Raw genomic sequence first — 14409 nt, 5'->3', positions numbered from 1 at the left:
TAGTTAAATACTCAACATTCTACATTGTTAAAGTAAAAACCCATAGTTGAAGAAAAGATTGTAACAGAATCTTAGTTAAATACTCAACATTCTACATTGTTAAAGTAAAAACCCATAGTTGAAGAAAAGATTGTAACAGAATCTTAGTTAAATACTCAACATTCTACATTGTTAAAGTCAAAACACTTAGCTGAAAGAGCGATACACAGCAGAACAATGTTTTAAGAAGGAATAGAATTTAACAAAACAAAGAACTTATAAGTTCCTCTTTATCTTCGTATTCAGAAGGTCGATACATGGAACGAACTATTCATATCACAAGAGAGGGTTTCTGGCCTTGTAACAAGGGAAGTGAAAAAAAGAGGTTATCTTTGATACACATAGAAGTATATTTATCATTTAAGATATCCATCCATCTTTTTGTTGGTCTCTAACGCTAATGTGATTGACTCCTATATGTACTTCTTATTAAGATTTACGATTAGTACAACGCTGAAAAAGCTATAATTTCATTACACGGAGGTCGAGGCAACGAACCATTAAAGAGTGATCTTTAATGTGGCGTTATGATTTATAATCTTCAAGCATCTTTTTAGGGAAGTATATTCCTGACAAAGTGCTGTTAAATGTGCGTGTTACGGTAAAAGTTCTTAACTTATAATTGCAAACCATTCAGCAGTACCAATCGCATACAAGGTTACTCTTAACAGCACTCGTGTATGCTTACACTAACAATTAAAATCACGACACCAACGTTTCATGTTCACAATAAATTTCTTTGTACAAGGGTAAAAGAAAAACCACGCCTTGCGGGCATCAGTGGACAACATGATAAACCATCTTCAGAAGACCAAAAAAGACACATGAGGTTTATATATATACGTGTACAATTAGCATACTTTACAATGGTGCCATTTACAGAATATAATTCCAGAAATTCCCTTCCGTGGCACCTGAACCCAGATCTCTAATCAAACTAATTTAGATGATCATGTTGTCCACCATAACATGTTTTTCTTTTAACTTTATACAAATAAATTTATTCTTCACACGAAACATTGATGTAGTGGTTTTTATTTATATTTTATTGAAGATAACTTTCGATCTAGTAGCGGAACTGACTGTCAGAACTATAACGTCTCCATTTCTGAAAGAGTGAAGTGTGATCAGCAGCAAATCGCGACTCGAACCTTGAATCTTACAATTTGCACCCTGATACACTTGCTTTAGGCCATGCCCGGCGTTTCTACAAATAAATGTATAAAATTACGTTTCTATGGGTTTATTTAAAAAAGCATTTTAAAATAAACATTTGCAAAACGTATTGTGTATCACTACTATTATTCATATATGTTTCTGAGCATGGATTATATCCAAAAATGTGAAGCTGCTTTAATACTTTTTATGACATTAGAACCTCACATCCATTTACACTTCCCATCGTATTAAATAGTACACAAGAAGCTTACATAGATGTAATATTCTAATCGCCTCACATAAAACGTAACATGTTTACGTCGGTATGCACTTCTCGCTAATTATCACGGAGCCTTGTAAGAAACGTATGGCTGATTGTTGACGTCATCATATGATTCTTCTCTTTGCATGGTTATGGGAAAGTTGAGGAACTTTCAACTTTTTGACGGAACGTTAGCAAATTGGCCAATAAAAATATACTTTCTCCCTAACAATATTTTCATCATCACGTCAAATCGTCTCTAAAGTGCAGCGTTTGATACTACGATACACAAAACATTTCTTTTATCCCGAAGAGGATCATCTAATTAGCTTTGACAAACTAGGAATTTTCAAAAAGTTGCGTTGTACTTTATTAAGTATAGGAAAGAGTTGGGGATTTATATTGTATTTTAAGTACCCACGTGTGTCTCAATGTATATATATATCTGAACCCAGGGATCGTTTCATTTCTTTGTCGTATATTTCCGCAAGTGAAACAAATTAAAAGGAGTACAGCGAGTAAACGCCATTTTCTTTACATCACTCTTTCAGCTCCTCGACAGTTATGTAACAACTTGTCACAGAAGATTTGCTACATATCTAAAATAACAAGTAATAATAAAAAAGTCTTAACAAGAGTCTGAATATTGTGGACTGCACATCGTTCCATCACATGTTCTTACCTTTCTTACGCCTCGCAGTGTGAACTAACCTTTCTCATACCGCTACGTAAAACTCAAGAAAGAAGCTTACGTCCATGTACAATTTACGTTATGGTACATAATATATATATAAAACGTTTATGTACGTGTACACTTTCCGGCGTGTCACATGGTATATGTGAAGATTATGACAAGTATCTTCCCTATTGCGTTACACTAAAAATAAATAGCTTATGTCGATGCACACTTCCCATCAAGTTACACACTACATAAGTAGCTTACTTCCATGTAAACTTCCTGTCATGTTACAAAGTACATAAATAACTTACTCACATGTCAACTTCCCATCATGTTACACTGTACATGAGTAACTTACTCCCATGTAATTCCAATCATGTTACACAGTACATACGTATCTTACGCCCATGTACACTTCTCATCATGTTCCACAGTATATAAGTAGCTTACTCCCATGTAAACTTCCCATCATGTTACGCAGTACATAAGAACTTACGCCCATTTAAATTTCCCATCAGGTTGCACAGTACATAAGCAGCTTAGATCCATGTACTAGGTCGTCAATAAATTAATGTCGATTTTTTGTAGATGAAAAAACCCGAACAACTTATATATCAAAACAAAACATTTTTTAAATGAAATCATCTCCATTCTTATTGAGTATGCTTTTCCATCTTACAATCAGGTTGTTAATGCCCTGATTAAAGAAATCACTTAGCTTTGAAGCAAAAAACATATCAATATCCTCTTTAACTTCTTCCACATTTGCATACGTTTTCCCATTAAAATGGTGTTGCAGTGAACGAAAAAGATGGTAATCTGATGGTGCCATATCTGGAGAATATGGTGGGTGGGGGAGAGCTTCCCAACCCAATTCCATAATCTTGTGTTCCGTCAAACGTGCCACATGTGGACGTGCATTGTCGTGGACTTCTGATCATGTTACACAATTTATAAGTAACTTACGTCCATGTACTTCCCATCATGTTGCATAGTAAATAAGTGTCGTACGGCCATGTACATTTCCCATTCCATTACACTATACTGAAGAAGCTGATGTCCATACACTTCCCATCATTTTATATATTAAATACGTATCTTACGTCCATGTACACTCCCTATTTCATTACACTATACCTAAGGAGCTTACATCCATGTACACTTCCCATCATGTGACAATGTATACATAAATAGCTTATGTCATTTAAACTTCCAATTATGTTACATTGTACATAAGAAGCTTTCGTTGGTTTATATTTCCATATCACCTTTACTTACCAATACAGAAAAACATTCCTGAACTGGCTGGGCATATCTATTGAATGGCGTTCCAGACTACAAAATCAGTGGTCCGTGATTGGCATTCCTTTGCTGGTTTCTGACTTTAGGGCAATGGGTGCCTTACAAGTATAATGATCAAATCCCACTATTCTACCAGAGTAAGCTGTGGATTATATTGGTTTGTTGCTTCTTCCATATCCTTGTTTGACAAAATTATGTGTGTGTTATAACAGGCAAGTCGTTGAACGATTGTCATAAAACCTGGCACGTACCCTTAAGATCACCAGGGAGTGACAAAGGAAAGAGTCGAAGCTCAGCTTCGACCCATTCTCTCCCATATGTCACTCTCGGGAATCTTCCCCGTACATTGAACATAAGTTCAAGTTTCGAGTGGCATATAGCTATTGTTCAGTTTTGCTCAAATTTCTAAACCACCAGCCATTTCAAAACTCAAGTTATTAAAACATTGAGTACTTGGTTTGTTCTCCTCTTACTCTAATACCCTCTGCAAGGAGGCATGACATACTGTCGATGAGGTTATTGATGTAATCCACTGTGATTTATTTCCACTTTGTCATTAGAATGTTCTGCAACTCAGCTACAGTAGTTGGTTAGGGTCTTGGTTAACAATTTTCGGCTCAGTTCTGTTCAACAGTTCTCAATGAGATTACAATCTGGAGACTTTGCTGGTCATGGCAATCTTGTAACGCCCTTCTGGTAAAGATAATAATATACAATACGTGCACTATGGGCAGTGATTTTGTCATCCTGGAACACAAAGTTATTGCCAAACCTTGACCTATCATACAGCAGAAATATCATCTACATGTGATGCCTGTAGGAAGCGCCATTGACGTTTCCCTGGAGGCTAAGCAGGGCAGTTTTCCACCATGATGAATAACTGTTCAAACATGTACTGTACCGCCTCACATTTGTTCTCTGTGGGAAATACAGTCTTCCTTCATCTGTTCTCCAGGTAAACGACGAACATTAATCCTACCGTCAGCTTTAACAAACTGGAAACAGGACTCATCTGAAAAGATGACAGGTCGCCAGTGTCCTAACTTAAGTTGGCATGCTGTCTTGTCCAAGTAACAGGGTGAAGGCAGTGAATTCTGGTTAATATTGGATGCAGATAGTCCTTTTTGCAAAATAACTTTGCTTGTTCAGTCTCTTATTAACTGTTTTTCTCGATATCCTGGAATCAATGTTTATGCCATTCCTGTTGTAAGGTGTTGCAAGACTTTTTTGTATTTTGATGTATTAACCTGATCAAAACATGGTCATTTCGGGTATTAGTTTTTCTGTGTCCACCAGTAGACTTTCCTACAACAACGTTTCCTTTAGTTCGATGACGTTTCAGGATTCTCGATACAGTACACTGGGGGTAACCTACTGGTCTGCCAATGTCTGTTTGCTTCACACCATTTCTGAACAGTCGAACAATTTGACGCCCTATAACTTCTGGGACGTGACGATGCATGATTCTACACCAAATATAAAGAAATAATCTGAACAAAGTGTTGATCTGCTCCGAAAAATATTATACCAAAAGCACACCCCTTTTATATAAAACGTGTGTATATGTGTGTTATGACGAACAAATGCTCAAAACAACTTATGCAGACCAGAATAACAGCTCTTACATGTTTGTCCGATGTTTGTTACCTTCTCTGTTTCTACTCGAACATTTACTCAATAACTAATCTATGCATGTAGACATTAGAATCAATTTAGAACAGTATGGAAGTAGTTTGGCCAAGACTGTATTATATGCAGACAAGAATTATAAAATAAGATATTCATAAAAAGCACAGTGCTAATGCACTGGATAAAAAGTCTTCAATTCAAAGAACATAAATCAATTATTTTGATGACGTTTATTTGCAGCGCAGAATCAGATCTACTCTATTTTATTGTACAAGGGAAGATGGGAAACTTAAGGACAGGGTTGTTAAAAACACCATCTTATCAGCTTTATTATCAATATAATAGATGATATACAGTGTTCCATAAAATTCAAAATTTACCTATTTCTTGTTCTTTTCATTAGAAGACTGTCACCATTTGTTCCACATAAACCTATATTAACTGTATTTCTTTATTACTGCTTGTCATCATTCAACTAGCTCTTCATCTCTATACGCCGGTAATATCGTTTCACTAAAACGTGACTTGAAAAGTAATAAAATACAGTCTTGTATCTTGTTCCATAAGATTTAAAAGATGAAATGTTACAATGTCGTGTAAATTGTTCCATAAGATTTAAAAGATGAAATGTTAAAATGCCGTGTAAGTTGTTCCATGAGGTTTAAAGGATGAAATGTTAAAATGTCGTGTAAATTGTTCCATAAGGTTACAATGTTACAATGTCGTGTAAGTTGTTCAATAAGGTTCAAAGGATGAAATGTTACAATGTCGTTCCACAAGGTTTAAAGGATGAAATGGTAAAATGTCGTGTAAATTGTTCCATAAAGTTAAAGGATGAAATGTTAAAATATCGTGTAAATTGTTCCATAAGGTCTAAAGGATGAAATGTTAAAATGTCGTGTAAATTGTTCCATAAGGTTTAAAGGATGAAATGTTAAAATGCCGTGTAAATTGTTCCATAAGGTTTAAAGGATGAAATGTTAAAATATCGTGTAAATTGTTCCATAAGGTTTAAAGGATGAAATGTTAAAATGTCGTGTAAATTGTTCCATGAGGTTTAAAGGATGAAATGTTACAATGTCATTTATCTTGTTCCATAAGGGTTACAATGCCGTGTAAATTGTTCCATAAGGTTTAAAGGATGAAATGTTAAAGTATCGTGTAAATTGTTCCATAAGGTTTAAAGGATGAAATGTTAAGATGTCGTGTAAATTGTTCCATAAGGTTTGAAGGATGAAATGTTAAAATGTCGTGTAAATTGTTCCATAAGGTTTAAAGGATGAAATGTTAAAATGCCGTGTAAATTGTTCCATAAGGTTTAAAGGATGAAATGTTAAAATATCGTGTAAATTGTTCCATAAGGTTTAAAGGATGAAATGTTAAGATGTCGTGTAAATTGTTCTATAAGGTTTGAAGGATGAAATGTTAAAATGTCGTGTAAATTGTTCCATAAGGTTTAAAGGATGAAATGTTACAATGTCATGTAAATTGTTCCATAAGGTTTAAAGGATGAAATGTTAAAATATCGTGTAAATTGTTCCATAAGGTTTGAAGGATGAAATGTTAAAATGTCGTGTAAATTGTTCCATAAGGTTTAAAGGATGAAATGTTACAATGTCATGTAAATTGTTCCATAAGGTTTAAAGGATGAAATGTTAAAATATCGTGTAAATTGTTCCATAAGGTTTAAAGGATGAAATGTTAAAATATCGTGTAAATTGTTCCATAAGGTTTAAAGGATGAAATGTTAAAATGTCGTGTAAATTGTTCCATGAGGTTTAAAGGATGAAATGTTACAATGTCATTTATCTTGTTCCATAAGGTTTAAAGGATGAAATGTTAAGATGTCGTGTAAATTGTTCCATAAGGTTTAAAGGATGAAATGTTAAAATATCGTGTAAATTGTTCCATAAGGTTTAAAGGATGAAATGTTAAAATATCGTGTAAATTGTTCCATAAGGTTTGAAGAATGAAATGTTAAGATGTCGTGTAAATTGTTCCATAAGGTTTGAAGGATGAAATGTTAAAATGTCGTGTAAATTGTTCCATAAGGTTACAATGTTACAATGTCGTGTAAATTGTTCCATAAGGTTACAATGTTACAATGTCGTGTAAGTTGTTCAATAAGGTTCAAAGGATGAAATGTTACAATGTCGTTCCACAACGTTTAAAGGATGAAATGGTAAAATGTCGTGTAAATTGTTCCATAAGGTTTAAAGGATGAAATGTTAAAATATCGTGTAAATTGTTCCATAAGGTTTGAAGGATGAAATGTTAAAATGTCGTGTAAATTGTTCCATAAGGTTTAAAGGATGAAATGTTACAATGTCATTTATCTTGTTCCATAAGGTTTAAAGGATGAAATGTTAAGATGTCGTGTAAATTGTTCCATAAGGTTTAAAGGATGAAATGTTACACTGTTGTGTATCTTGTTACATAATACTTAGAAGATGAGATGTCACAATGTCTCGTATTTTGTTCAATATTGTTTAAATAATGAAATGTTACAACGTCTTGTATCTTTACTGTTTACTACATGCCCTTGTGAATAATGCGAGAAAGTGTCTGGTAACAGTCAGCTAAACATTAGAGAAGCTAAGTTTATTGTTTACCACATACTGTACTGAGAAGTGCGAGAAAGGATATGGTAACTCTCAGCTAAACACTAGAGAAGCTACGTTTACTGTTACCACATGCTCTACTCTCGAAGAGTCCATGAAAGGGCTTGTTTATCACACTTGTATCAAAAACAGCTTTCCATGGTGTTATTGCATGGAATGTTATGATTCCTGGTCTAATAAAGATATATTCTAGCAGAGAAAAACGATGTATCGAAGATAACCAAGATAGATGCGTTTAGCAAAAACGGATTCGTGAAGAAGCTCGATATACTCAAGATGGTAAAAAATGGTCCTACCTTTTTCACAAAAGTTCCCTACGTAATCTACATTGTGACAGTCACAGAAACTGCTGTTGTCTGTACTAATGCACATCCCTCCGTGTTGACAAGGGTTATGGTACAGGCAATGGTTAATCTCTTTGCTTCGTACTCCCACAAAGGCTGTCATATCTTCGCTTTGCGGTGGTGCTTCATCACTAGCGTAAACAACGTTTCGAACAGCTCCTTTGAAATGAGGTTCGTAGAAAGCGGAGGGCAGAGACAACTTGTAAAGCTTTGTTTTATACCAGCTAGGTAGCCCCCCGAAAAAGACAAGACTATTCGTTGAAATGTTGCCAAACTCAAGATCTTTTCCGGGCAGTATGCGATTTGCAATTTCTTCATCAACTTGTAACAAAATCTCTTCGCCGTTCCGTACGATTTCCACATGATGCCACTCTCCGTCATTTAATGCTCGACCGACGTTGAAGAGGACAGACCCAGCCCCAAAATTGCATCTTAACCTTAAAGTCCCTTCTACGAGTTTGAGCTCATAGAAATCGCTATTTCCTCCGTCATCAGTATAAAACAAAAGTCCATTGAGTTCACTGGTTTCAAACTCAAACTTCAAGGAACCGTTTAGCCCCACAAACAACTTGTTGAACTGAGCATGGGATGTGGACGATCCTTCCAAGACAAAACTGTCACATGCGGTAAACCATAAGATGAGAAACAAGGAACTTTGCTTAGAATTAGCCATCTTGATAAAGGTTTAATAAACTATAAAACTTGGTCCAAGTAAACCAAGCCAGGATTTCACTAATAGTATTAATTCTTAACTCTCAGTTAAATGGAGTCTGAACAATTTACTACGGTGTTTTCAGTGAGTCCAGATCAAACTTGATCGTTCTTCTCAGCACCAGTTCTAATAATCCCTTGTATTGAATCGATGATCTATAAAGAAAAATGAAAAGCAATCATAAGTAAATTTTGGTTACAAAGCATTTGAAAAACTATAAGCGAAACTCTTACCTAAAGCAGAAATAAACACATCAAAAACAAGAAAGTGTTTAAAACGCCATGAAAAGTATTCTAAAAAAAGTATAAATCTCTTATATGAAACAGAATGTATGTTATACAGTTTAAGTAGCTTATACGTAAAATATGTTTTTATTCAAATGTTTTTATAAGACTGCCATACGAAAGAGAATATCTAATGTTTTAATCATTTAGCTGTGAAAATCACATTTATTCAAACTTTATAAATCTCATTATATAAAAACAATTATCACTTTTCGGATAGGCATAAAAAGAGATATTTTTTCTATGCACTTCCTATGTATTAAGTTCTGTATATCGGAGGTATGATGAGATAAGATTGGAGTTTAATTACTAAACTTATCGACAATTAATTTGTAAAATATATAAGTAAAGGTAATCTAATGGTATTTTTCGCTATACAGCTTAATGACAAATAAACAAAACTCTTTGCATACACTACGTAATTTACTGGTATTTCTCACTATACAGTTTAGCGATAAATATACGAAACTCTCTGTGTATTTCTCATTATACAATGTTGCTATGAACTGTATGTGAGTGACTCATTTATTTTGAGAAATACAAATTTAGACTCCAAAAACTTTTCCAATTGCTTAGAGAACATCAAGACGATTTCTCTTTCAATATAAGATTTCTGTTTAGCGTCATTGTAACGTACTTATTTTCTGTCGAAATGATGTTTTTAATCTTTCAGAGTTTCAGATTTTACCAAAATTTATGCTTTACTAGAAAAAGATCTTGGAAAATTTCTAAAAGTTCCAGAGAAACAGAAAATGGTAATTAAGTTCAGTGAACGACATGTTATTTAATGGATCAACTATGATCATATCGGTATATTCCGATTACTAGCAATTATATTGTTGTTAGAAAAAGGCCAATAACGAAACTAAACTTACTTTGACCTTCTCTAAATATTTTAATACATTTTAAAATTTTAAATTAAAGTGTTTCATGTTTCTTCTACGTATCTCATTTCTACATCTTAAAAACTCGTTCTGATTTGTTAATGACAAGATCGTTTCGAGTTATTGTTTGAACGCAGCATGATTGAAAAGTGCGTTTAGTTTTCTATAAAGTCACGAGCAATTAAGCTTTCTTCAGATTTCTTTAACGACATGAGTATTCAAGACTACTCTAGTTCCTTCTCAGAGAAACCTAAAAGATGTTTTTACATGAGTGCTCAAAGGATATTTCTTTAATGTATATACAATGGAAGCCTGTGATTTGTTCTAGTGAACTGATGAATCTATCCAGTGAACGGAAAATGAGAAAATCAATACCTCCACGGATGACTTTTCAGAGCGACCATTTGCCCCATCAAGAGTTTCCCTATATTGGTAAGTCTTACAGAAAGGAAGATTTTATCAATGTTGATGGAAAAGTCTCTTTTTTTATCCAACTCTGACCTTTTAACCTTCTGGGGAGTGTAAAAATATCGGTCGTCATTTCCTTTGGTAGCAAAATATACAACTTAACTCAAGAATAAATTGTTATCACATGACATCACATCAGAATATGTAACTTAACTTAAGTAGAAATTGTTAGCCTACGTCATTATATCAAAATATACAGCAAAACTTTTAGAAATCCTTAAGACTAATCTAAACGTCCTAAGGTAGCCGAACCTCGTGATTTATTATTTGGATTACGGCCGGAAATAACGCTTACAGAATATGTGTCCAACTGATGAAACAGACAAATCCAATAAAGGGAAGGGAGAACAAGGTTTATTAAGGATGATAATGGCAAGGTTTGTAAATGCGTTAGATATCAAAAAGAGATGGGGAGCATACCTTAAACGATGAGAATGGGTGAGATAAACTAGAAAAGCTAGAGAATGAAGGAAGTAGAGAGAGAATTGGAGAAAATTTAAAATGTATATATCTAGACGATATACCTATTGAAGCATTTAAGCAGCTAGAAAGGTTAGAGAACCAACTTTTGTGCAGTTATAATGACAGAAGAGAAATGTATCTTTGTGTCAATATTCAAAAGTAAAGGTGGTGTGTAAGACTACAACAACTATTAGACATAAAGTTGTTGTGTCATACAATGAAGCTTTGGGAGAAGGTTGAGGATAAGAAACTGAAAGCAGCGATAGAAATAGGAATAGGACAGTTTTGGTGTATGCCTGGCAGGTCAACAGTAATTTCCATATTTGCATTGAAAGGGTTGATGAAGAAGTTTAGGGAACAAAGAAAAGACTTGTACATGGTATTCATTGACCTGGTAAAAGCTTAGGACAGAATGCCAAAAAAGGTGATATGATGGTGCTTAAGAAAAAAATATGGTACCAGAAATGTATGTGAGGTTGACGTATTACGGAATGAAAATATTAGTCAGAAATGTGGTAGGAAAGGAAGTGTGATGAAAGAAAATTGTCCATCATTTTTTGTAGCAATACAGAGTACCGAGTCTATCCTTTTTTGTTTGCAATAATACACAGTGTCGAGTTTACCTTTCGTTGTAGCAATATGTAGTATCGATTCTATCCTTTGTTTGCAGAACTAGAAAGTATCAAATCTATCATTCTTTGTTTGTAGTAATCCACAGTATCGAGTGTAACCTTTCCTAGTAGTAATACACAGTGTTAAGTCTTGGCTTTGGTTTTATTAACATACGGTATCGAGTCTATCCTTCTGTGTATGTAGTAACACACAGTATTGAGTCTATTCTTCTTTGTTTGTAGTTCTACACGGTATTGAGTCTATCCTTCTTTGTATGTAGTAACACACAGTATTGAGTCTATTCTTCTTTGTTTGTAGTTCTACACGATATTGAGTCTATCCTTCTTTGTTTGTAGTACTACACGATATTGAGTCTATTCTTCTTTGTTTGTAGTACTGCACGGTATTGAGTCTATCCTTCTTTGTTTGTAGTACTACACGGTATTGAGTCTATCCTTCTTTGTATGTAGCAACACACAGTATTGAGTCTATTCTTCTTTGTTTGTAGTACTACACGGTATTGAGTCTATCCTTCTTTGTATGTAGTAACACACAGTATTGAGTCTATTCTTCTTTGTTTGTAGTACTACACGATATTGAGTCTATTCTTCTTTGTATGTAGCAACACACAGTATTGAGTCTATTCTTCTTTGTTTGTAGTACTACACGGTATTGAGTCTATCCTTCTTTGTTTGTAGTACTACACGGTATTGAGTCTATCCTTCTTTGTATGTAGCAACACACAGTATTGAGTCTATTCTTCTTTGTTTGTAGTACTACACGGTATAGAGTCTATCCTTCTTTGTATGTAGTAACACACAGTATTGAGTCTATTCTTCTTTGTTTGTAGTACTACACGGTATTGAGTCTATCCTTCTTTGTATGTAGTAACACACAGTATTGAGTCTATTCTTCTTTGTTTGTAGTACTACACGGTATTGAGTCTATCCTTCTTTGTATGTAGTAACACACAGTATTGAGTATGTTCTTCTTTGTTTGTAGTACTACACGGTATTGAGTCTATCCTTTTAGTTTGTAATAATACACATTACTGAGTCTTTCCTACTTTGTTTGTCGTAATACACAATAGCGAGTCTATTCATCATTGTTTATTGTAATACACTGTATAGAGTCTATCCTTAGTTGTTTTTAATAATACACAGTATCGAGTCTATTCATCATTGTTTATAGTAATACACTGTATAGAGTCTATCCTTAGTTGTTTTTAGTAATACACAGTATCGAGTCTATTCATCATTGTTTATAGCAATACACTGTATCGAGTCTATCCTTAGTTGTTTTTAGTAATACACAGAATCGAGTTTATTCATCATTGTTTATAGTAATACGCTGTATAGAGTCTATCCTTAGTTGTTTTTAGTAATACACAGTATCGAGTCTATTCATCATTGTTTATAGTAATACGCTGTATAGAGTCTATCCTTAGTTGTTTTTAATAATACACAGTATCGAGTCTATTCATCATTGTTTATAGTAATACACAGTATCGAGTCTATTCATCATTGTTTATAGTAATACACTGTATAGAGTCTATCCTTATTTGTTTTTAGTAATACACAGTATCGAGTGTAATCTTTGTTTGTAGTTATACACGGTATCTAGTCAATTCATCTTTGATTTTAGTAATACACACTATCAAGTCTATCCTTTGTTTGTAGTAACACATAGTTCAAGTATATCCTGCTTTGTTTGTAGTACTACACAGTATCGAAACTATCTTATGTTTGTAATAATACACAGTATCGAGTCTATCCTTTGTTTGTCGCAATACTTCGTATCGAATCTATTCTTTGTTTGTAGTAATACACATTATCGATTTTATCTTTTCTTTGAAGTAATACACATTATTGAGTCAACCCTTTCTTTTGAATAATACACAGTTTCTCTTTCTTTTTGTGTAGTAATACACAGTATCGAGGCTATCTTTTGTTTGTAGTAATATACCGTAAAGAGTCTATGCTTCCTTCTTTGTAGTAATACACAATACAGAGTCTAAAGGTTGTTTGTAGTAATACCATATACTCGATACTGGGTATTACTGAAAAAAAGGGTGGACGCCATACTGTGTATTATTAACAAAGGATAGACTTGATACATTATGTTACTAGAAAGAAAGAAGAATAGACTAGATACCTTGTATTTCTAAATACAAAGAAGGACAGACTTGATACTGTGTGTTACTAAAAATAAAGAAGGATAGACTCGATAATGTGTATTACTACAAACAACTTATAGACTAGATATTGTATATTACTATAAACAAATTAAAGAGTCGATATTGTATATTAATGAGAACATAAAATATAGAATTGTTACTGTGTATCACTACAAACAGAGGATAGACACTATACTGTGTGCTACTGAAAAGAAAGAAGTATACCCTTGATACTGTGGATTTCTACTAATAAGGATAGATTCGAAGCTGTGTATTACTACAAACAAAGAATGATGGACTCGATACTGTGTGTTATTGAAAACAATAGTCTCGATATGATGTATTACAACAAACAAAGAAAGGTAGACTCGATAGTGTGTGTGTATTAAAGACAAAAAGAAGGATAGAATTTAAACTGTGTGTTACTGTAAACAAAGAAGATTGCACTCGATGCTGTGAGTTACTAGAAACAAAGAAAGATAGACTTGATACTGTGTTATTGGAAACAAAGAAGAATAGAAGAATACTGTGTGTAAGTAAAATCAAAGGACAGACTTGATGCTGTGTGTTAGTAACAACAAAGAAGGGTAGACTCAATACGATATGTTACTACAAAGATTTGTTTGTTTGTTTTTGGAATTTCGCGCAAAGCTACACGAGGGCTATCTGCGCTAGCCGTCCCTAATTTAGCAGTGTAAGACTAGAGGGAAGGCAGCTAGTCATCACCACCCACCGCCAACTCTTGGGCTACTCTTTTACCAACGAATAGTGGGATTG

General features: G+C 33.9%; 1 protein-coding gene across 1 annotated transcript in view; it reads right to left on the bottom strand.

The window, feature by feature from the left end:
• The window catches only part of LOC106470031 (neurexin-1-like), a gene marked incomplete at its 3' end in the record, with an annotated part of 101134 nt that extends 92239 nt beyond the window's left edge, over nt 1-8895 (bottom strand). Inside the window, exon 1 of the mRNA XM_022398580.1 lies at nt 7987-8895. Within this exon, the coding sequence (XP_022254288.1) occupies nt 7987-8707 (721 nt within the window). The remainder of the gene's footprint in view (nt 1-7986) is intronic.
• Between the last annotated feature and the right edge of the window lie 5514 nt (nt 8896-14409).

Source organism: Limulus polyphemus, unplaced genomic scaffold (assembly GCF_000517525.1).
Source record: "Limulus polyphemus unplaced genomic scaffold, Limulus_polyphemus-2.1.2 Scaffold3782, whole genome shotgun sequence".
In the NCBI taxonomy this organism is placed as follows: Eukaryota; Metazoa; Arthropoda; class Merostomata; order Xiphosura; family Limulidae; genus Limulus; species Limulus polyphemus.
This window is presented reverse-complemented; position numbering and strand designations above follow the sequence as displayed.